Here is a 25,706-nt window from a genome sequence, read left to right as displayed (position 1 = left end):
TCAACAACAGTTATATGAACACATATTTCTTCTAACAATTAGACTTAATCATTAAACATTTTTTCCTTGCTTTGTCCCAACAGGAATTTAAGGCTGCTTGATTTTTTAAGTAGCCCTTCTAGCTCATCCATAAATCAGTTTCCTATTTTTAAGCATTAAAAAGGTAAGACATTTTTATGATTTTATCTCTAGTAGTAAAACTTTCTTATATTACCCACATTCTATATTTAATCAGAACCTTAAGAAAAACAATTTAGAGAAATGCCTTTATTTAGTGATATATTTTATAAACCGATAGAATTTCCCACTGCATAAATAGCATATGTTTTTCAAAATTGAGGTTCTTTGTGTGTAGTTCCCCACTTTCATTCATCTCTTCTTACATACTTTTGTTTTCCTTAGACTTGCCAGTCAATGAATCCTGTTTTAAATAGTTCATAAAAAGTATTTGGGTGTACTCATATGAAAATGATGATTATTCTCATAATGGTGTCCTTCTTTGTAGGATCCAAATCTAAAAAAAAGAAAAAAATGTAAATGACATGTAAAAGCCATTCAGAAAGGTACAGTCTTAAATAAAATTTCGACCACAATCTATTCTGGTTTTACTTATCTATTATAAAACCAAAAGTGAGGTGATCAATTTACAAAATAAGCAAATTAAGAAATAAAAAAGGATTCATGCATATGGGAAAGGGAGACTACAATTTTAACCTTCAAAGTCCTCTTTCCATGGTTATGAATCATTCCAAAAGCACAACTGTTTAAGAATTATTGGATGATAACATTGGAGGAAAATAATTCTGGATTTCCTCTCTAATCTTCAGTTTGAATAATATCCATTTTATAGATGAAGGGATCATAAAACCTGAAATGTTATTTATGTCACATTAATGCATATGTAATCTACTTTGGCACAATTTTAACTTCTAAGTCTTCTACAGGTGCTATAGCTGAACAACTACTTTGCTGATGAATAATTAATTATATACCTCTGGCTGGTGTGATGAAATACAAAAGGTACTAACAAGGAAGCTAAGACCTGAACAAAGCCACTGACTTCCTTTTCTTCATCAGCAATCACATTAGCCAAATAACCTCCATAACACAGGAGATAGGTTTTTGATTGTGTCATCTCAAAACAATATAAGGAATATAAAAATAGCACCTTTGATCTGCTATTCTAGGACTAGAACTGAGTCCTGGAGAAGTAATCAAGGATATGTCCGATATAGTAAGGAGCCCCCAGAAAACTTCTTATAATAATGAGAGAACAAATGTGCAAAAACAACTTGGTTAGCTATATTTGGTACATCCATATAATGGAATATTATGCAATCATTTAAAGAACATTTTCAGAAGAATACTTTATTATGGAAGGAAGCTCATCATATGCTACCTGGATGAAAAATTAGATGAAAAAAAAAGAAAAGAAAAATTAGATGAATAAATTGAATATACAGACACATATGTACATATATGTTTTATACATTTATAAAGTTGGGGTAATTGTGTGATATATAGATACATATGCACATAAAAAGCAAAGATGTATCCAATACTATTACAGTTGAAAACGTTTGAATTCCTTATCTCCCTACTAGAACATAAGCTCCATAGGCCAAAGACTTGGTCTGATTCACCATTTCATCCTACTATTAATGTCTAGCACAAGGCCTAGCATGGTGATGGCATCGTGGTATTCAATGAGTACTGGTTAAATTAAGGAATGGGATTTTTGATAAACTTAGTATTCTTTGACTATTTTTATTTAGTAAATGCTCATAAATATGTGGAATTTTTAAAAATTGAGAAAAGCGTTCTGCTTATGCTTCTGTTATTTTCATAATTAAACAGTGGGGAAACAGCTCTAGCTCCCTTCACAGGTGGTTTGGATCCATCTGCAGTTGTGATTAGCTAAAAATATTTTATTTGGACTTCTCAACACTCCTGGTATATGAGAATGAAGAAACGGGAACCTTTTGCTTCCCAGATTTTCTAGGTTCCATGTAAGAAGGCACCTTCAGTCAACAAGAGGAAGAAAGCTTTTTTTTTTTTTTTTTTAAGATTTTATTCATTTATTCATGAGAGAGAGAGAGAGGCAGAGACGCAGGCAGAAGGAGAAGCAGGCTCCATGCAGGGAACCGATGTGGGACTCGATCCCGGGACTCCAGAATCTCGTCCTGGGCCCAAGGCAGGCACTAAACCACTGAGCCCCCCAGGGATCCCCGAAAGCTTTCTATTTTCACTTCTGTGACTACTACAAATATTACTGCTGCTATTGTATCCACTGCCTATTAAGCATTCACCAGGCACTATTCCTTTTTTTCCAAACAATTTTATTGAAATGCGCCAAGAGTATATGGGCAACACAAACGTATGAATAGGGGGAAAAAAATCACACGTATCACCATGCACTATTCTAAGAGCCCTGTGCTTCCTTCGATCCTCAAATTACCTGAGGAGGCGGGCACTACTATTTTTCCCATTTTGCAGGTGAGAGACCTGAGGCTTAGAGAGATTAGCCAGCTTGCTCACAGTTACCCAGCTGTTTGCTGGCAAGAATCAGGACTGGAACCAGGTAGCTTGACCCCAGAGCCCATGCTCTTCATGGGTATATTGCATACACAGGGGTAAGATCAAACACGGTAATGCAAGCAATCGAGACCTGGTTATAGCTCTTCTTACATTCATTCCCTACGCTTTGGTACAGTTTTTTCTTGTAAGGAGAGACAAGGAAGAAAAAGAAAACAGCTAAATCCCACCAACCCTCTCCTCAGCACCCCCGCCCCCCGGGAACAAATAAAATGAAGTCTGAGAAGTTTCCTCAGCAATTAGCTGGTAAAAGTAGTTGAGATGTCAAATAATAATAACACAGATGATATTCTGGGCTTGGTTTTATGCAGACATTTCTTCTCATTATCTAGTCTTGGGAAGAAAAAAGAACACATACTCCAAAGCACATAATCTGCTGCAAATAGGTTTCTCCGACAACCTCTGTTTAGAACTCAACAAAATCTATTTCACATTCTAGAATCTCTGCAACAGAAATGAATTATCCACTCTACGTAGCTCCAATGCTAATTGCACATCAGAGTACCTGAGAACAATTTTTTAAAATTCAACAAGAGGTCCTGATGAGTTGGTCTGGCGTGGGGCTCTCCAGGTGAGTCAAGTGTGCAGCCAGAGCTGAGAATGTCAGCAACCCGACCATGCTAGCAGGCCTCCTTCCCCCTTCTTAGCTCCGTCACTCATGAGCCACATAACCCTAGTGAAGTTATTTCATGTTCCTCAGCCTGAACTTCCTACCTATAAAATGATGATAATGAGAGGACCAATCCAATGATGATTAATTGAGATAATACCTGAAGCACCTAAAACAGGGTCTGGGACACAGAACACTCAAATATTAGCTATCATTCCGGTGGTGATGGTGATGGTGATGATGCCAATGTGATCTTTTTCACCTGAGCCTGGGACCCGAGCATGTTCCTCCATCCCAGAAAACAGGGACCATAACTTAACTTTAATCTGAGCAGGGTTTTATCATTTTAACCATGAGTTCCCTTACCTGAACAAACTTCTAGAACCATACATAATTTGGAAATTCATCGTGGGATAGATAATTTTTAGGTCCCTAGAGGGGATGTGATGCCTCGTGAAGGGAATGCACTCACCTAGGATTGAAACGAATCTCCTTTGGAACTTTCCTCTGGTCTGTGACCACTTTCTGGTTGTCTCTGTAATTAATGGGATCATCGGGGATCCTAAATTTGGCCATCTGAATTTCGGAGTCACTCAGTCCAGCATGGGAGATTCTTGCATAACCCAATCTGCGGCAAAAATAGAAACAGTCTGTAAAGGTTTTATCACCGCACAGAAATCTGATGAGATCTAATAGGTATCACCTGCATTATTAGGCCAATTTACCATTTATAACTCTACTCTGTATGTCACTAGAATTAGCTTGATTTGTTACTCCAAATATTTATCAAAATATTGCTTTTATTATATAAATGAATACGGAACATGCACACAGATTTAATTAATTAAACACACACTAATGAATATTCTATCTCTACAAATCACCTATCATACAATTATGTTTTGCATCAGGAACAGGAGTTCTTCAGGATGACAGGAGGATAAGCCTAAACTCTTTCTTACCTTTAAAAATTCAAATACCACATGCATATTTTCACCCACATTTACAAGTCTGGAATAAAAGCTTTTGTACGTCTGAAAAAATTGCACATCCTGTTTTTGCTTAGAGCTTTCAGTTCTCCAGGAAATCAAAGCATTTTATAGATGTTATCCAAACAGTTACAGAGAGGCCCAGATGGAAAAACGGGGGAACCATGGGCAACCAATTTTATTTATATTTTGCCTCTTTATAAAAAAAACTATCAGCTTCAGTCATTCATTCACTTATTCAGTGAACAAATACATCTCAAGTCCCTACTACATGCAGGCATCATTCTAGATACGGGGGAGAAACAGCAAACAAACAAAACCCTTGCCCTCATAGACCTTTCATTCTAGTTGGGGAGAACAAATTAAATGTGTATGTATGTATAAAATCTGTGAAGTGGTGAAAAGTGCCTAAGTACCCCGGGGAATAAGCAAGAGGACAAGAGGACAGGGAATGCTAAGTGGCAGAGGTTGCTGATGTAGAGTAGATGGTCGGAGCACACAGCTCTGACAAAGTGACATTTGAGCAAAAGATTGAATGAAGTAAAGAAACAACCCATACAGGTATTGGTGGAAGGGTGCTCTAGGGATAGGGAACTAGGGAACAGCAACTGTCCCAAAGGAGAATGTGCTTGGCTTTAAAAAAAAAAAAAAAAAAAAAAAAAGATTGATTTATTTGAGAGAGAGAGAGAGAATGAGTGGGGAGGAGGGGCAGAGGAACAGAAGGAGAGGGAGAAGCACACTCTCTGCTCAGCAGGGAGCCTGACTCAGGATTTGATCCCAGGACCCTGGAATCATGACCTGAGCCAAAGGCAGATGTCTAACCAACTGAGCCACCCCCGTGCCCATGTGCTTGGCCTTTTTGAGGGCCAGTTCCACAATGACTGGAGTGGAGTGCATAAGGGCAAACACAGTAGGAGACGGATGTTGCGCGGATGTTGGGGATGGAAGATGGTACAAAGCTCCTTGCAGACCCCTCTAAGGACTGCAGATATTTTTCTGAGAGTGAGATGGAAATCCAAGCGGTTCTGTGCAGAAATGCAATGGCAACCGTGCAGAGAACAGACTTGGGGGAAAGGGTGGAAGGAGGGAGACCAGTGGAAAGGCTGGAAGGAGGGAGACCAGTGGAAAGGCTGGAAGGAGGGAGACCAGTGGAAAGGGGGGAAGGAAGGAGACCAGGCCCCCCACGATGGTCTAGGTGAAAGACGGTGGGGGCCAGAGCCAGACGAGTAGGAGGAGAAACGTTAAAAACAAAACCTGTAGCCACATACAAAAGAGAGACAGAAACTCAGAGCTGGGGCCCAGGGAGGCGGCGAGCCCGCCCACCGTGAAGGGAGAGAGCTGTCTGACAGGTTCAGCTATGTGTCTAAGCTCAGGCCCAGATCTATGCAGTTCCCTGTAATTCTAGGTCACCGTCTCTAGTAAATCTAGGTTTTGTTATTTATCAAATCTCTGAGATCAAAGTTCTAACTCATTTCCTAGACACTGCCTTCAAGGGCCTTCTAAAAGTCCTTGAAGGGACATCTGGGGGGCTCGGCGGTTGAGCATCTGCCTTCTGCTCAGGGCATGATCCCGGGATCCAGGATCGAGTCCCACATCAGGCTCCTCCAGGGAGCCTGCTCCTCCCTCTGCCTCTCTGTCTCTCTAGTTCTCTGACAAATAAATAAAATCTTAAAAATAAATAAATAAAAATAACAAGTCCTTGAAGACAATCCAAACTGTCTACTAAAACAAGGAATCTCTTATTGTCCGGTATTTATTAAGTGTTTACTAAGTGCAGGACACTGAATTAGGTGGTTGAGATCAAGTTTATAGAATTAGTTTTATGGACAGAAACTGAAAAACAGTACTCCCTCACTTCATTCATTTGGGTATTTTTTTAAACTCCAGTTACTTAACAGTATAATATTAGTTTCAGATGTACAATATAGTGATTCAACAATTCCATACATCACCCTGTGGTCATCACGGCAAGTGTCCCCCTTAATCCCCATCACCTGTTTCCCCCATCCCCATACCCACCTCCCTCGGGTGACCATCAGCTTGTTCTCTACAGTTAAGGGTGTTTCTTGGTTTGCCTCCTTCTTTCCTTTTTCTCCCCCTTTGTTCATTCATTTTCTTTCTTAAATTTCACATATGAATGAAATCATACACATACATATGTGTCTTTCTCTGACCGACTTATTTTGCTTAGCATTATAACCTCTAGCTGCATCCATGGCATTGCAAATGGCAAGATTTCATTCTTTTTGTGGCTGAATAATATTCCGCTGTGTATATACACCACTTCTTGTCCATTCATCTACTGATGGACACCTGGGCTGACTCCATAATTTGGTTGTTGTAAATAATCCTGCTATAAACATAGGGGTGCATATATCCCTTTGAATTAGTGTTTTGTCGTTTGGGGTCTGGCTGCCCAGTAATATGATGCCTGGATCATATGGTAATTCTATTTTTAACTTTTTGAGGAATCTCCTGTTTTCCACAGTGGCTGCGCCAGCTTGCATTTCCACCAACGATGCAAGAGGGTTCCTTTTAAGCCATTTCCTCGCCAACACTTGTTATTCTTGTGTTTTTTATTTTAGCCATTCTGCAGGTGTGAGGTGACCTCATTGTAGTTTTGATTTGCATTTCCCCATTGATGAGTGATATTGAGCATCTTTTCACGTGTCTGTTGGGCCACTTGGATGTCTTCTTCTTTGGAAAAATGTTCATTTCCTCTGCCCATTTTTATTTGGATTATTCATTTTGGGGGGTGTTGAGTTTTATAAATTCTATATATATTTTAGATACTAACCCTTTATTAGATATGTCTTTTGCAAATACCTTTTATATTTTCTCCCATTCTGTACATTGCCTTTTAGTTTTGTTGATTGTTTCCTTTGCTGTGCAGGACCTTTTTATTTTGATGCAGTCCCAGTAGTTTATTTTTGCTTTTACTTCCCTTGCCTCAGGACACATATCTAGAAAGAAGTTGCTATGACCGATCTCAAAGAGGTTGCTGCTTATGTTCTCCTTTAGGATTTTTACAGTTTCCTGTCTCACATTTAGGTCTTTAATCCATTTTGAGTTTATTTTTCTGTTTGGTGAAAGAATGTGGTCCAGTTTCATTCTTCTGCATGTTGCCATCCAGTTTTCCCACCACCATTTGTGGAAGAGACTTTTTCCCTTTGGATATTCTTTCCTGCTTTGTCGAAGATGAGTTGACCATACTCATGGGTTATGGGTTCATTTCTGGGTTTTCTATTCTGTTCTCCTGATCTATGTGTCTATTTTTGTACCAATATCATACTCTTTTGAATACTATAGCTTTGTAATATAATTTGAAGTCTGGAATTGTGATATCTCCAGCCTTGCTTTTCTTTTTCAAGATGGCTTTGGTATTGGGGGTGTTTTGTGGTTCCATATAAAGTTTAGGATTTTCTTGTTCTAGTTCTGTTACCTTTCCATCTGTTATGAATATAATGTTTGTGTCACCCGCAAATTAGTATGTCAAACTATAACCCCCAGTGTATCCATATTTGGAGATGGGGCCTCCAGGGAGTAATTAAATTAAATGAGGTCACAAGGATGGGATCCTGATTCGATAAGACTAGTGTCCTTATGAGAAGAGACGCCATATAGTATGTGTGCTTGCACATGCTCTCTTTCTGTATCTCTGTCTCCAGAACAGTGAGAAAATAAATTTCTGTTGTTTAAGCCGCCCAGCCATATTTAGCATATATATGTAAATATTTATATATTAAAAATATGCCACCCTACTCTTCCAAGGAGAGGTGATAAAGGTCTTGGGCGGCAAGTATACAGAGCCAAATGATTAGCTATTATGGGCACGGGTCCTATAAATATCACTGTTCCTTGGCAACTAACAATATTTACAACTTCAATTTATACCTTTTTCAGTCTATATCATAAACTGTTTTCTAGAAATTCTAATATCCCCATTAAAACAACCACTTTAATATGAATGTAAACAGAAACTGTTTTTAATCTGATGTCACATACTTTATACATAACACTTTAGCATCTCTCTCCCACCTTAACCCTTTGGAAACACCAAAATAATAGTCAAGCTATCTGTCCTGCAGCCACGTGGGCATGTTCTGGGCCTTTTGGAGCTTCTGAATTATTAACGTAACCAGAACTATCTTGGCATCTCAAGAGTCTCCTTGTCTCATAGACATGGCCAAGAAGCACATGAGAAAATGCTCCACATCACTGGCCATCAGGGAAATACAAATCAAAACCACAATGAGATCCCACCTCACACCAGTGAGAATGGGGAACATTAATGAGACAGGGAACAATAAATGTTGTAGAGGATGTGAAGAAAGGGCAGCCCTCTTGCACTGTTGGTGGGAATGTGAACTGGTGCAGCCACTCTGGAAAACTGTGTGGAGGTTCCTCAAAGAGTTAAAAATAGACCTGCCCTACGACCCAGCAATCACACTGCTGGGGATTTACCCCAAAGGTACAGATGCAGTGAAAGACTGAGACACCTGCACCCCGATGTTCATAGCAGGAATGTCCACAATAGCCAAACTGCAGAAGGAGCCTCGGTGTCCATCGACAGATGATGGATAAACAAGATGTGGTCTATGTATACAATGGAATATTCCTCAGCCATTAGAAATGACAAATACCCACCATTTGCTTCGACGTGGATGGAACTGGAGGGTATTATGCTGAGTGAAATAAGTCAATCAGAGAAGGACAAACATTATATGGTCTCATTCATTTGGGGAATATAAAAAATAATGAAAGGGAATAATGGGGAAAGGAGAGAAAATGAGTGGGAAATATCAGAGAGGGAGACAAAACATGAGAGAGTCCTAACGCTGGGAAATGAACAAGGGGTGGTGGAAAGGGAGGAGGGCAGGGGGATGGGGTGACTGGGTGATGGGCACTGAGGGGGGCACTTGACAGGATGAGCACTGGGTGTTATACTATATGTTGGCAAATTGAACTCCAATAAAAAAAAATACAAAAAAGAAAGAAAGAAAGAAAGAAAGAAAGAAAGAAAGAAAGAAAGAAAGAAAGAAAGAAAGAAAGAAAGAAAGAGTCTCCTTGTCTCATCCCAGTAAGCATAGGACCCCATGGAATTGTTCAGGAACCAATGAAGATAACCATATCCAAAGTTCTTAATAAGAGTCCACAGAACCTTACGTGACCTGCTGCCTTCCTTCCCTGCCCATATACTCCCCCTTACCTCTTCCTCCACCCTCATCCCCCTACACACACTCCAGTCCCACGAGCCTCACTTTTCTTCGGACACATTTGCACTCCTCCTTTGGACTTTTGCACTAGCTGGTCCCTGGAAGGGTCTTCTCTCAGCCACATGACACACTCCTTCAAATTAGCTCCAATGTCACCTTTTCGATAAGACCTGCCCCACCCCCTATCACAATGGCACCCCCTCTCCATGCTCTGGATGCTCCTTATCTTGCCCAGGTGTTTCCCACCGTACCCACCACCTCCGAAAATATGACAACAGGGAATTATTGTCGTTCTCCCTTCTGCCGGGGTAGGGACCCTTCTCTGTTTTGTTTACTGCTTACACCCCTGGTGCCTGGCGTACATTGTGCTCCACCAATACTTGCTGAATGACAAATAAGGTAAAGAACCGTTGCACATAACGGTTTGTCCTCACTAGACTATGACTCATAACTGAACAAACCATATCTCAAATCAGGGAGAAGTTGATCCTATGATTCTGTAGCATCCCTGGAAGGCAACTATTTCCTTTCATAAATGTAGACCACAGGTCTTAAAATATAAGGCTACTTAGGGGTGATCAGTTCAACATCAACCCTAACTTCAAGTAGCCAATTGCTAAGACACCTCTGGGTGATGAACTGGTCTGTGTGAGAAGAGGCTGAGGCCCAGAGAGGCCCATTCATAGAAGCCCACACCACAGTTCCCAGCACTGTCCTGAGGAGGGTGGTTAGAGGCTTCAGGTCAAGTATGTCCGAACAGATTGTGTACCAGCAGGAGGAGAGCTGGGAGTTTCAGAGACTATCTCCAATGTGTTCCCTTGATTGAAGAATCCTATAAGTGGAGGGACCATTGTCTCCATGATCTGTCTTCATTTACCCCCACCCCCCATCTCACTCTACTCCAGCCACACTGGCTTCCTCACTGTTGCCAACAAATACCAGGCATTTGCCACCCAAACTTTCAAGCTTTTGTACTTGCTCTTCCTCTTGCTGGCAGGGCCCTTCCCAGGATATCCATAGGTGACCTCCCTCATTTCTTTAGGCTGCTGCCCCTCCTCTGGCTCATACCACAGCCACCCCCCCCCACCCTGATTCCCCATCCCCATCCTTCTTACCTGGCCTCATCCATCTTTCCATCACTTCTATCACCACCTGTCATTCTCTTTCTTATATACTTATTTTCTGTCTCCTTCTACTGGAATGTAAGCTCTATGATAGTCAAGGATTTTGCTTTGTTTCTGTTAGACCCCCAATGCTTAGAACAATGCCTGGCATATAATAGGTATTTAATAAATACTTGGAATGAACAAATGAAAAACTAAATGGTTATTCCTTTTTGGTATTAAACTGCTTTAGCTTTATTTAAGGAAATAGTATCTTCCAAACAGATTTACACAGTTACATATTGGAATTTTAAGATCCTTTAGGTATATTATTTTGGAATGAATATATATATACACATATATACACACACACACTAATGTATGTATATATGGCTAATATTCACTTTTTGATATGGGGTGATTTTTTTTAAGATTTTATTTATTTATTCATGAGGGACAGAGAGAGAGAGAGGCAGAGACACAGGCAGAGGGAGAAGCAGGCTCTCCCTGCAGGGAGCCCGACATGGGACTTGATCCTGGGTCTCCAGGATCACGCCCTGGGCTGAAGGCCGCACTAAACTGCTGAGCCATCCGGGATGCCCCTATATGGGGTGATTTTTTTAAAATATAGTTTACCTATAGATCTCACCCCATATAGCAGTGATTCCAGGAAGTGAGTTAACCTACCCAAAATGACATGATTAGAACTTGGCAAAGCTGGAATTCAGCCCAGGGCTTTCCTACTCCGTGGCCCATGTCTCCACCATGCCATACAGCCCAAACTGGTGTCATTCCTAACATGTGTTTATAGTTATGTGCTCATCATGCTTAATAACTCACATGGTATCCTTTTTCATGTAATTAAGCCTAATTTACTCTACTATTTATTCTTTTTTAAATCATTAGGCCATGCCTTGGAAAAAAAAATTAAACTGTGTAACTAGCCGAATCAATGTTCATAAAAAGCAACAAAATGAATGGCTTCTATAAAGTTTTTTCTTCCAGGATAGGCCCAAAAGATCACAGTAATAGTAGATAATACAGCAACAACCAAAAACCTCTGCTCACCTGATCAGGCCTCGGTACATAATATATTCACACCATCTGTCTTGATCTGTGCTGTCAATATCCTAAATAAAGAACAGAGGAGATAATGTTTAAAGCATGAAAAACAATGCTCTATTCTGAATTGCCAAGAAAATGTGTGAACGACAGTAATAAATATGCTTTTGTGCACGCTGTTTTCTCTGTCTCACTCCTAATGATCCGTTGAGGCCCAAATTATCTATTCATTTTACAGATATTTCCGGAGCCCCTCGTAGGTGCCCATCTAGGTAGGCCCTGTACTAGGTGCTGGGGGTACAGTGATGAAGGTGAGCTACAGGCAAGGTCAGGCAGGTGAATCAGCAGCACAGTCGCTGGCTCCCTGCGGCTTTCCAAGTCTTTCACGCAGAGCAGAATTTACCGCACCCTCATCGGTCATGCTATGCAGTGCTTTGTACACACCAGCTACACCGTTCTGTTGTTATTTGTGTCTGGGTCTCCCCCCTCCCCTTCCTAAGCCGAGGAACTCTTAATCACGTTGGCTCCCTGGTACTTAGCATGAAGCCTGGCGTTCGGCAGGAGCTCAATCTGAGTTTGTTAAATTGAATCATTGGAAATAAACACATTTGGGGAGTAATCATGAGCCTTTTTGATGTTGAAAGCTTAAGACCAGTGTTATTTTTCATCAGAGAAGCAGAACATAAACATATTCTTTTTCTGTGATGTGCTGGGAAAACTCTAGATATAGAGCTTTTATGCTAAAGAAATTTCTATCTTCTTCTTTTTAAAGATTCCTATAAATATAAAATATGCCTGCCTCCTGATCATTTCTCAATTTTACTATTTACTTAAATTTAACTTAAAACATGTTTTTAAATCACTAAAAGAAAACACAATTTATTGTCTATTTCTTCATTTTTTTCATAAGCTTAGAGGTGAACACATAGACATAGATGCTTGTTGATCTTTACTATTGCTTATATATCACACTCACATATGCACGTATGCATGCCTTTGCATACATGGGAAAAAATGATAATGCATTTTTAAAATTAAATCTTAAAATATGAATGACGAAAGAGCAAATAAATAAAATAAAAATTTAGTCATTCAGCTGTATATACTGGGAATAATAAACTATGAATATGTTTAACTGTCACGTTTTTTATTAGATTTTAAAAAGATGCTGTCAAATTTTAAGACTGCAGAATTCAAATACTCATTTCTTAAAGAGAAAAATCTGTTCATCCAAGCATTTATGATTAAAACTCCTCTCTGCATTAATAAACTTCCTAATAGAAAAAGCTATATAAGGATCCACTGCCAATCTTGACACAGCTTTTGACTATGATAATGGTAACCAACAGAGGATTAAATAAAAATCAAATAAAATTCCTCTTCCTTAACACCATCCACATCCCTTACACACACACACACACACACACACACACACACACTATAAGAATGTAAGAATTCCTTCTCTTAATAGGATGCATTTTTTTTCTTAGACTTGCCAAATACTGTCTTGCCTAACATTCTTTTGCACTTTATAGACCATGTACTTACACATTTATCTTATTTGATTTTATGCACACAGCCAGATGCACATAATACATATATATAGCTACCACTTACCAAGTGCCTCTTACATAGGAGGTTGAGGGCTCTGCAGACGTTATCTTAGATTTCTTCCTTATAACCAACCCCCTGTAATACAGCAGATATGACTACCACCACTTTACAGATGAAGCCATTGAGGCCTGGAAATTTTAAATAACTTGCCCCTAGCTCACACAGCTGGTAAATGTGGCACCAGTTGGGCTAGTGAGACCATATGGGGAGAGAGACCCGGCTGACAACTAGCACCAAAGCCTCAGACATGTGAATGGGGCCCTCTCACACACACCCAGCCACAGCCACCAGCCGACTGCACAAGTGAACCCAGGCAAGAAGGGAAAACCACCACGCAACCCACGGAATCAAAGGGATCTTAAACCATTGTTGTTCTGGGCCCCTAAGATTTGAAGTGTTTGTTACACAGCGCTAAGTAACTGATACAGCCTCTGTGACTCCACACTCGCCAGGATTGCCTTTTATTCTTCTGACCTCTCCGTAATCTCTCTTCTGAGATCATGTCCCTCGGCTTCCCTCACCATCACCCCCACAACAGCCACATTAAATGCAGTCTTATCAGAGGTTTTCTTTGGCCTTCCTTCTTCTCTAACTTAGTGGCAGTGTCATCCACTTCCATGGTTTCCATGATCGCTTAGATGGTGGCAGCTCCTTAACCTATATTTCTAGTCCTGACTGCCCTCCTCAGTTCCAAATCTGTCCATCCAGCCGCCTGTTGGACGTTTCCATCAATACCCAACAGGTGCCTTGACTCAGCCAAGAGCTAAACTCATGGTCACCTTTGCAAAACTCTTCTTCCTTCAGTGTTCTCTTTATTTTTTTTTTAAAGATTTCTCTTTTATTTATTCACAAGAGACACAGAGAGAGAAGCAGAGACACAGGCAGAGGGAGAAGCAGGCTTCCTGCGGGGAGAGCCCGATGCAAAACTCAATCCCAGGACCCCAGGATCATGATCTGAGCCGAAGGCAGACGCTCAACCACTGAGTCACCCAGGTGCCCCGAGTGTTCTCTTTAATAACGTCACCACCATAAGTCCTCTGACCGAAGTCAAAATCAGGAGTCCTCTTAACTTCACTTCCTGTGTTATCCACTGCCACTGAGATTCACTCATTTCCCCAATAGCTGACTGCCTGTCTCCCCAAGTTGTAGCATTTTTAGCTGGGTGTATATATCGAGATTGCATAATGCACCTCTCAACTTTCGAGACATCCAGGTGTGGCCGTGTGACTAAATTCCAGTCAACTAAATGTAAGTACACGTGCTGGAGGTCAGCTTCCTGGAATTTGCCTTTGGAGAGAACTTGCACATGCTCTTGGCCCCTTTTTAATCCCTTCCTCTGCCTGGCCAGCTAGAACATGGCTGTTGCCATCGTGGGCCATGAGGCACACTGGGGAATGGAGGCCTTGTAAAGTGAAGCCACACGATAGAAGGAGCACCTTCCCGACACCGTGGAGTGGTGCTGGATCACCGGCCCAGGCTTTTACGTAAAGAAATACATCTCTCTCCTATGTAAGCCACAGTAGCAACCCTCATCCTATCATGTTCTTTCTCATCTGTCTTTCCAAACCCTTGGTAAGATGGGTAAGCCTTTTTCTCTGCCAATACCTCAAGACATAAAACTCAAACAAAATGTAAAGGACCAGGAAATTGACACAGACATCTACATCTATATTACAATTATATTTCTCATTATAAATTAATGCATTTAGCATTCCAGTGTACATAGATCTGCCTCAAGGATTTGATTTGTGTGTCAGCTCCCCACTGCGTGATCGTCTCTGGGGACACTGACAAACTGAGGTCTTAGACCCAAACAGGTAAGGACCAATGCAGTTAGTGAGGCCCTATAGGACGGATTCACCAGCCTTCCTGTATATTTCAGTCTATCTTTTACTCTCAACATCATAATTAAGTTGCATAAGGTAGCACATTATATTTCCTAAACACAGCTACGATAACCCATTCTCCATATGTTAGTCTTATAACGTGACTTTGATACTCCTCCCATGGAGAGATGGGATTTCTGTTTCTCCCACGTGAACGTGAGCTGGCTTCACACGACAGCAGAGGTCACACTGTGGAACTCACAAGGCTAGGTCATACAAGGCAATACAACTTCTTCCTGGTTCTCTCTGGGACACACGCTGAGAGCCCAGCCATCTGCAGGGAGGAAGCCCAAGTTAGCCCATGGAGAGAAACCAAAGCCCCAACTGAGCTCCTGGTCAACAGCCAGCACCAACTTGCCACCTGCGAGGCATCTGCAAAGTGGCTCCCCCAGTCCCCAGTTGAGCCACCCAGCTGTGCAGAGAGGAGCTACCCCTTCCAGCCCTTGTCCAAACTGCAGATCCATGAGCATCTGAGGACTGCTGTTGTTTAAAGCCGGTAGGTGTCTTGGATTTTTATGCAACAGTCTATAATCAAAATACATACTAGATTGTTGCACTGGGGTTTGTTTGTTTGTTTGTTTTTTAACATGAAGAAGAAGCATTTTACTTTAAGAAATCAGAAATCCTATTAAGATTGTGTTACCTTCACATCGCCGTGTTCAGTGAGCTGCACATAATCTCTGGAACCGGGCGCTGAAGTGATATATCCCAGGAATATCACTTGATTGGAGCTGCTTTTCAGTAGTTTTGAAACAGCGATTGCCTGAAGTTTCCTGTCAAGGTCATCTCTAAAATGCAAAAACGTACCTCTTTATTGTATTTGCAAGACAATTTTATTTTTAAAGATTTTATTTATTTATTTATGAGGGACACAGAGAAAGAAGCAGAGACACAGGCAGAGAGAGAAGCAGACTCCATGCAGGGAGCCTGATGCGGGACTCGATCCAGGGACTTTGGGATCATGCCCTGAGCCAAGGGCAGGTGCTCAGCCACTGAGCCACCCAAGCATCCCTGCAAGACAATTTTTAAAAAGTGCTAGGTGTGTAAGTTCCCTCCAAATATCTGCAAACAGTATACAAACTCCGAGTGACTCCTACTTGGATAAATGACTCAATGTTACGTGAATGAACAAGTTAAAGATACGGTGCTCCAGCTGGGTAGGTTGACAAAATCTGTACTAAGAACATGATCTTCCCCCTGGCTAATCAGTTGAAATCAAGTTGATTTAAATATCTATTCCAAAACAGCATTTGCTCAACTTTTTGTCAGAAGAGATCACACCAGTAATCTGAGACCTGATTACAGGTCACCAGTATTACAGCTAAAGACTAGTGGGCAAAAAAAAAATAATAATAATAATAAAATTTTAAGTACGGGTAAGAGCAAAGATCCTAACGTTCATGGAGCACACCCGGCTTATGTGACCTACTCAGCTCCATCAACCAAACAGTTCTAAAAGCCACCCTGGCTCTCCTGGTCAAAGGCTGGCCTAACATGATGCTTTAATTAGGCTAAGCACCATAGGTGTGTAACTGAGATAATCAGGTAGGTACATCATGCTTTTGAGGGGTTTACTGTCAGTCTGTTTAGGAGAAAAATAGAGATATCATGTTTGACGTGACCCAGCCAGGAAAACTGAAACTACTCTAGGTGTTTCAAACAGGCTGAATTTAATATAGGAAACTGGTTACCTCAAGGATGGGAGGCAAAATAGGATTCAGAGAGGCAACCACAGTTTAGCAACAATGAGAGACCAGTAGGACTTGTGGGGCTAGAGGGACAACAGGGGGAGATGATATTCTCAGAGTCTGGAGCCAGCCCTGACTGGTGGGAGATGGTGCTTTGGGGGAGGCTGCTTATGTTGCTGGGGCCATCGGCGGAGGAGATAGAGCCGCCGGAGACCCTCAGCTCCTGCCAGAGACAGCAGAGAAAGGAGAGAGAGAGACAATGAGAAGCACCTTATCTTCTCTCCTCCTCCTGCCCTCCAGCCTTGCACTAATGCCTTCCATGGGCTAAACCTCCCCGGGAGCCAGGAAGCAACAGACTCTGGGAAATGAGGTTCCCTGTGCTGTTTAGCCAAGAGGGAGACAAGCCAGGAATGCATGAAGAATATGTAGGCAGGAGAACCCACACAGGCCCTTATAGAGACAGGTAGCTAATAATGACTGAAGTAAAAAACAAAAACAAAACAAAAATGGAAACAAAACAAAAAAAAATGACAAAGGCCGAGCAATAAGGCCAAGAACTGAGAAGACTGGAGAAACCTCGCCGAGGTAGGATCCGGACAGGACCAAGCTTAGATGAGAATGCATAGACAGCTGAGTACTATTAAAAGATGTCATAAGAAATAGAAGGGTGAAGGGTGAAAAGAGCGACCATTTGTTAAACATCTTTGATACTGAATATTCACAAGAACTGAGAGGCAGGCATTAGCTCTATTTTTAAATGAGCTCTATTTTTAAATTTAAATTTTTAAATGGCTAAGTACCACGCCTATGGTTGTTTCCAACTCCCTGTCTGGATGTGGTCTCAGCCCTTCTCTGTGCTCTGAGAGGCTCACCCCTGCAGATTCCATCTCCTGGGCTCCCTTTTCTGCTGATTTCCAGTTACGTTTGGCCAATTGGAGGCACTGGCAAGAGATAAAAAGCGGGGAGGAAAGAGAAGTTTGGGTACTTCTTCCCCAGAGCTGCATTCTTTCTGCCTGGTGGCCACTAGTATTGCTTATCTGTTCTTTTGACCCTTCCAACATCTTGGTCAGTAGTCTTGTAAGTAGGTCTGCCGTGAATTGTGTTCCTTCTGATACACACGACTGGGATTCAAATCTGGCCAAGAGAACTGCAAGGTCACTGTACATAGAGATAGTGCTTTTATGCAAATGTATTTTAGCAATATATTATTGGAAAATAATCTATGAATTTGGCTTCACATTTTCTCAGGTGATAAATTTCATCCAGTGATAATAATAAAAATAAATAGTGTAATAGGGGTGCCCAGCTGGCTCAGTTGAAGGAGCATGCGGCTCTTGATCCCCAGGTCGTGAGTTTGAGCCATGTTAATATAGAGATTACTTAAATAATTTTTTTTAAAGATGTTACTTATTTATTCATGAGAGACAGAGAGAGAGAGGCAGAGACACAGGCAGAGGGAGAAGCAGGCTCCCCGCAGGGAACCCCATGCAGGACTCGATCCCCAGACCCCAGGATCACGCCCTGAGCAGAAGGCAGACATTCAACCGCTGAACCCCCAGGTGTCCCAAATAAATATTTTTTTAAAATGAAAAAAATAGTATATGTTTGAGTATAAGGAGAAGAAAGAGGGAGGGGGTGGGAGGAAGGCGCACCAGAGAGAGAACACATTTTATATTTTCTTTATCAGTTAGTATTTGATCGGCCCAATAACTCTATCATGTGGGCTGGAAAAAATAATTTTATCCAATTCAGAAACAAGAGGACTGGAACTCACTGAGATGATCTTACTGCAGAGCCAAAATTATAACTACACACTACAGGTTCTGCACTCTTTCTTCTTTGTATATTTATGATGTTATAGGGAAAAAAAGGTGGTGATTAACTGGTGGCTCAGTTAATTATAGAAAATAACATTAATTTTAGTTACGGTGTATACCTAAATGCTTCTAAGGAATGCTGCTATTTCCTATTTATTGGTTGTAAAGAGATATTTGTGTAGTCGGTAATTTAAAAAATCTTGTTGAATCAGCTAATAACATGCATAAGCATTCCATAATTCACTCCTAATGTGACTTCGTATTTGTATGCCGTAATCACTAGAAAAATGAAATCTCTAAATATTTATTCACGGTGGGAATTTTTTATCTGACACTGTAGAACACAAAGGCAAATGGAAGCCCGTTAACGGTGGCTTCACAAATTATTCAAACGCCCAACTTCTTCATGTCACTGCTGGAAGGCCACAGGGTCCACGGACGGGGCCTCTCCAGAGCTGTGGCTCGAAGGGGAAAGACTGCACCTCGCTCTGCGCCTGGGACACGGCACAGGTGTGATCTGTGTTTGCCGAATGAATTCTCTTTTAAGCTGCCCAACAGACCTTACGTTTAGGGTTATCTGATTTGGTTTTATAATCACGAGCAGGATTAAATGAGCACTTACTGTATTCGTGCACCTTGCACGAGATGATAATATCCCACTTAATTCTCACAATGAACCTGTATGAAATAGGATTATTGCTCCTGATTTACAAGTGAGAAAACAGAAGCCGAAGGCAACCCAGGGAAGGATATACCTTCACCTAAGATTGAGATCAGCTTGTCTGATTCCAGGTTCTGGAATGCCATGCTTTTAACCACTCAGCTACACTGCTAGCTACATCTCCCCAGTGAGTGTCAGCTAGCACTGTTACTGCTGTGGTCACCGCAAGTACGTACGTATGCAGGCGTGTATGCACGCGGGCATGCATAGGTGTGTGCGTGTATTATTAAACCAAGTGAATGAGTGAGAACACCTGAAAGGTGTGGTGTTGATTACAGAGACTTAAAAATGTGGTTCATAGAAAGTTAGAAAAGGTAATCCTTCCCCTCCTCTTTTCCAAGCACATTCTGAGGGCTATCTTTAGTCTCTTTTAAGTCTATTCTTTACATTTTGGAGGTTGAAAGGAGTTGAAGAGGCGGGGGGTGGGGGGTGGAGGGGTGGGGTGCAGGGAAGCAAAGGAAAAACGGGAAGGGGTATATTGAGCTGTTTCTTAGGTTAAGACCTTGCAACTTCACACATAAAAATGCCTATTTTTTTTAAAAAGCCAAACCCAATGCAATGTAAGGTCAGCGGAATGGGTTGTGAATGCCTGTCATTGCTACATGAAAATTATTGAGAGAAACAGAGGCATTTCTCTAAACAGCTTTTGAAAGAGATATGGCCCTTCAGTATCACCTGTCCTCTAAACACGCTGCTCGGGGCACCTGGGGGCTCAGTGGTTGAGCATCTGCCTTTGGCTCAGGGTGTGATCCCAGATTCCCGGGATCGAGTCCCACATCGGGCTCCTTGCAGGGAGCCTGCTTCTCCTCCCTCTGCCTGTGTGTCTGTCTCTTTCTCTGTGTGTCTCTCATGAATAAATAAATAAAATCTTTAAAAAAATTAATAAACACCCTCTTCATTTCTAGGGAGACTAACAAGGGTGCAGTGAGTGAATGGTTCACGTAATTACATTTGGATGGTTTATGTTACTAAGCTCTGACTTAGTTCAGAAAATATTCAAGTATGCCTTCACCGATCCGCATAATGCTGTGAGACAATGGGAAAACCAGGGTAGCAGACACATTCACTTTGTTTCGGTGAAACGTAACAGTACAGTGGTGAGGTTCCACCGTCCTGTACGTCACTTTAAAGCTCTGTGGCCTCTTGGCATTAACGTGGACAGGACCTCTATGCCCCGTTTTATAGCACTTAGGTTAGTGTTTTCTTTTTTTTTTTTTTTAAGGTTAGTGTTTTCAATTGTCACAGAATGCCTACTATGGCAGAGTATAAATTACGTGACTTTATCTTTTATGATCTATGGTTGGCATCATTCATGATTTATTCAGTACGAAGTCCCTGGTTGTAAATGTTGTCCTTTGGGGATAAAGCTCATTCCCTAGTCCTCATGTCCTCGTATAGGACAACTTGCTTAGAAAACCACGTCTGAAAAAAAAAAAAGAAAAGAAAAGAAAAGAAAAGAAAGAAAAGAAAGAAAAGAAAAGAAAAGAAAAGAAAAGAAAAGAAAACCACATCTGGGGATGCCTAGGTGGCTCAGTGGTTGAGCATCTGTCTTTGGCTCAGGTTGTGATCCTGGAGTCCCAGGATTGAGTCCCGCGTCAGGTTCCCCCATGGAGCCTGCTTCTCCCTCTGCCTGTGTCTCTGCCTCTCTCTCTGAGTCTCTCATGAACAAATAAATAAAATCTTGAAAGAAAGAAGAAAGAAAGAAGAAAAAAAAGAAAGAAAGAAAGAAAGAAAGAAAGAAAGAAAGAAAGAAAGAAAGAAAGAAAGAAAGAAAAAAAGAAAAAAAGAAAAAAAGAAAGAAAGAAAGAGACCATGTCTGTTTTCCCTCGCCTTTTGCTTTTTGGGCGGACTTTCCTAACTAGTTGAGTTTGGCAGAATTAACTGGGCATGCTCGTCTCAAACCTTGCCTCTCTCTTCTCCTTGGAACCTGCCAGTTTGCACATAGGGGGCTTCTGGCATTTTCCCTCTACCAAGGGGGCAGTTTGACGGCGCAGACCTTGCCCCTGCTGGTAGGTCTGCTGCTCTGGGGGGAGTTTCATGTGTTGTTGGTGGTTGTATTCATGCATACAACAGTTTGCATTGTTGGCGGATGTATTAAATGCAGGTCCATGTGGACACACTTAAGCCATATCACCCACATAGGTTTATCAGAATTAAGAGATATTTTGATCTCCCTGCCAGATTCCCCTGCTTAACCATCAGTGGACTGTGAAGACATGAGGGCAAAGGGAGTATCAGTTAGTCCCCTCAAATCCCAACGGTAATAATCCTGTAGGAGAAGGATATCTCATTTTTCTGTAGTCTGGCTCAGCATGCGGTCCCAAGTGTGAGCCGGCTCTGAGTTGGGTCTGCCCAATGCCTTGCTGCATGACCCTGCTGGAAAAGCCATCTAACCTCCCTCAGTCTAGAATCTTTATCTGTAAAATGGGGCTATAATGGTACTAACTCTGTACAGTAATGCACTTAGCACAGCACCTGCTCGGCCACTGCTGGCCAACACGGCCATCGTTGTTGGCCCGTACCATCCTCTAAGGACCACCTGCATCTCAAAGGTTTCTATGCCTTATTTTTAAAACCAGCTACACAACTGGGGCGACTGGGGCAGTTAAACATCTGCCTTCAGCTCAAGTCATGATCCTGGGGTCCTGGGATCAAGTCCAGCTCCCTGCTCGGTGGGGAGTCTGCTTCTCCCTCTGCCTCTGCCCCTCACCTCTGCTTGCTCATTTTCTCTCTCTCTCTCTCTCTCTCTCTCTCCAATAAATAAAATCTTAAAACACACACACACACACCAAAAACCCAGCTACATAAGGAAAAATACTTTGGGAGAAAAAAAGAAAGGTCAATGCATGGAAATCCAAGTAATATATTAGTGATATTTCTTGGCTTCGTGTACTATAGAAAGATGAAAGAAACCCACTCATGATTCCCAAAGTGTGTCACCACAAAATCCAGCAGTTTGTCCGCGATGCTAACAGTCAGTGTTATGGCTGGTGCGATCTCGCCCTCTGGTGACGGGAGAAGGTGATGCTCTGACTTCACAATCGGGTATCGTGACAAAACCATAATCCTGCATTGGAACGAAAAGAAACACGTGCATCAGGGTCGGTCCCTTTTATACCATGGAGACAGGACTAAGCACATGTGTTAAAAAACAAAACAAAACAAAACAAACACCCGATGTGTTGCCATGCAGGCAAACCACCGAGGGGCACCGAGTGAGCAGCACTAACGTGCATCAGCTCGACAGGGCGACAAATCTCTTTGCTATTTAGCGTGTCTCTCTGTGTCGCTAAGCACAACGCCATCAACTCTGTTTCAATAAATGCTCTGGAGACACAAAAGGGGTAGAATTGGTAATAGCACGAAATCCATTTTCCTCGCGTTGTTACTCTGGCAACCTGTTTGCGTAGACCATTCTAATCTTGATCAACCCATTTAGGAATGTTCGATCTTGCCAGCAAGAGCTCGGAGTAACAATTTACAGGATCAGAAATTGCCACCTGCCCAGCAGGATACACACACCGTGTCCTATCCCCCCCGCCCCCCCCCCCAACCCCCCGAGTCCAGAGCTACATATTCGGAAAGGATGAGCCGAGCTCAGGCCCGAGCCGGTGCTGCTCCCGGGCCGCGGGCGGCCTCCCCCAGCGGGAGCGTCTCCACTGTGAGGCCACCGGGACCTACACACGCATCCAGCGTCCACACCCCGCCTGGCCCTCCGGGCTGCCCGCACTCCTCCCGGGCCTCACCTGACTCTCCAGAGGCTTCTCAAGTTGGCCCAGTCGGGCTCCCCTGCCTGGTGGTTCCCTTCCCATTAAGCGGCATCATCTCTACCAGGTGTTCAGGTGAAAAAGGTAGATGCTGCCCTTGTGCCTTCGCGGCCCCGACACCTAAAGCCTCAGTAAGTCCCATCAGCTCTGCTCCTAAGGAGTTCCTGAGTCGGCCCCCTTCTGTCCACGTCCCCGGCTCCACTGTCCCCTCTCACCTGTGCCAGCGCATCCATCTCATCACCTGTCTCCCCGCTCGCTCCCACTCTTGCCCCCAACACGCTGTTCCAGGAACAGCCCGAAAGGTCTTTTAAAAATGTAAATCGGGGGGGCACCTGGGTGGCTCAGTGGCCGAGCATCTGCTTTTGGTTTGTCATTATCCCGGAGTCCCGGGATCGAGTCCCGCATGGGGCTCCCCCACAGGGAGCCTGCTTCTCCCTCTGCCTGTGTCTCGGCCTTTGTGTATGTGTGTATGTGTGTGTCTCATGAATAAACAAATAAAATCTTTAAAATTAATAATAATAGGGGGGATCCCTGGGTGGCTCAACGGTTTAGCACCTGTCTTTGGCCCAGGGCGCGGTCCTGGAGACCCTGGATTGAGTCCCACGTTGGGCTCCCTGCATGGAGCCTGCTTCTCCCTCTGCCTGTGTCTCTGCCTCTCTCTCTCTATGTCTATCATAAATAAATACATAAATAAATAAATAAATAAATAGATCTTTAAAAAATAAATAAATAAAAATAAAATTAATAATAATAGGGCAGCCCCGGTGGCTCAGCGGTTTAGCGCCACCTTCAGCCCAGGGTGTGATCCTGGAGACCCTGGATCGAGCCCCACATCAGGCTCCCTGCGTGGAGGCTGCTTCTCCCTCTGCCTGTGTCTCTACCTCTCTCTCTCTCTCTCTCTCTGTGTGTGTGTCTCTCTCTCATGAATAAATAAATAAATAATCTTTAAAAATAATAATAATAAAATAAAATGTAAATCAGATCAGATGGCTCCTACCTAAAAACCAGCCAATGGTTTCCCATCAGAACTGAAGTCCTCAGTCCTCGGCATGGACTAGGTGGCTCTCTAAGATTAGGGGCCCACCCTCGACCTCATTTCTCACCAGCTCCCCCTCAGCGCCCCTCTTCAGGCCCAACAAACCTGATCCCGCCTTGAGTCTTTACACGGGCGGGTCCCCCCTCTTCCCAAGGCCGGATCCTGGGTCCTCATGGCAGGGTCTTCTCACAGAGACCTTCCTGACCGTCCCCCTGCCCCTCCTCCCCAGTCGCTTTCCTTTTCCATGTAGTGCTTATCATGATCTCAAACTCTTCCGTATTTCCGTGCATCCGTGTTTATTTTCTGTTTCTTCGCATTAGGAGGTGAGCCCCAGGCAGGCAGCATCAGGCGAGGCACGCTTAGTGCTGTAACCTCGGCTCCTACACTGAACGGTTTATAATCCTGAAGAACTGAAAGTATCCAGCAACAGGGACACCTTTCAAACAATCACGGAATATGTGTATCTTCTGCACCTGCCCGTCCCCCGCAGGAAACACCCCGGGGACGTACTCAGAGGGCTCTGGTATGACAACATCAACTCTCTACTGGACAGAGCCCAGGATGCCTGGTCTTCAGGGCCTTGTTCCCAAGGTTCACTTACCCCCAGGTGTGATCCCTCGTGCTTGGGCCAAAGTCCGTATAGAAACCCAATTTCTCCCCTAGCCACATGGTCAAGTCATTGTTCCCGATATAAGGCTTAGAAGCATCACTCTCCAAAATCGTTATGAAATCTGCACCTATTCAGGAACAGAAATGCACATAGGGATTAGCCACAGCTGTGCAAAAACAAGTAGCAAAACTTTATTCTTAAACCCTTTGCCTTTCCTCATAAATCAAAACAAAACAAAACAAAACCCCAAAGTCATTTCTAATGAGTCACTCAAGTGAAGTGGATCAAACCTGAGCTACAGAAGGAGTTCCCACCCCCACCCATGTCAAGCATACTTAAAACACGGGACACCCAGAGGAAATGCAGGAAAGGATAAAATCGTAACTTCTAAATTTTCAAATGCTTTTGACACCTTTCCCAAAACTTCAAATAAGCACAATCCTTTTGTCAAATACTCAACTGCTGTGCAGGAATAATAGAGTGGTGTGCAACAGCATTTTATTGCTGGGCAAACACCTCCGTGGTGCTGGCACAGAAGTGAGTTTCCTGGTTTCTACAGACCCCGGCCAGATGTGCCTCGGAGGCCTCGGAATCAGGACGAAGGACCATGGAAATTAGTTTGTGGCATTAGAATCGACAGACCCCCAGCAGTTTCTCAGGAGACATGCTTATTGTTAGGGATAACCAGGGCAGTTTCGGCCTTTGCGTGTCTTGCTCCACGCTCCACGTAGTTGAGTGAAGAACCAAATACCCACATCTTTTAAAGGATGCTACGTATGAAGACGAGCAGCCAAGGGCACAGAAACTTAAATACTGGCCCTTAGGCTCTTGAAAGCAATCTGCTTCACAAAAGAGCATCACTCTGACCCACTCTGCCTTTTAATGTGGCTGCTTTCTGGTCTCCAACAGCGGGTCCCCAAGCAACAGAAGCCACCAGCAGGAGGATCTCGAAGAGCGAAGGCATGACAAGAATTCCCTGCAGATACTCAGTA

General features: G+C 42.8%; 1 protein-coding gene across 2 annotated transcripts in view; it reads right to left on the bottom strand.

Moving 5' to 3' along the window:
• Positions 1-252: 252 nt before the first annotated feature.
• Positions 253-25,706, bottom strand: part of CWH43 (cell wall biogenesis 43 C-terminal homolog) — a 60,581-nt gene continuing 35,127 nt past the window's right edge. For both annotated transcript variants that reach the window (XM_025435778.3, XM_025435779.3), the window contains 6 exons: positions 24,706-24,841; positions 22,219-22,368; positions 15,719-15,863; positions 11,582-11,643; positions 3,678-3,833; positions 253-514 (listed from right to left, as the gene is read on the bottom strand). In XM_025435778.3, the coding sequence (XP_025291563.3) occupies positions 436-514; positions 3,678-3,833; positions 11,582-11,643; positions 15,719-15,863; positions 22,219-22,368; positions 24,706-24,841 (728 nt within the window). In that variant the 3' untranslated portion in view covers positions 253-435. The remainder of the gene's footprint in view (positions 515-3,677; positions 3,834-11,581; positions 11,644-15,718; positions 15,864-22,218; positions 22,369-24,705; positions 24,842-25,706) is intronic.

This window comes from Canis lupus, chromosome 13 (genome assembly GCF_003254725.2).
Source record: "Canis lupus dingo isolate Sandy chromosome 13, ASM325472v2, whole genome shotgun sequence".
NCBI lineage: Eukaryota > Metazoa > Chordata > Mammalia > Carnivora > Canidae > Canis > Canis lupus.
This window is presented reverse-complemented; position numbering and strand designations above follow the sequence as displayed.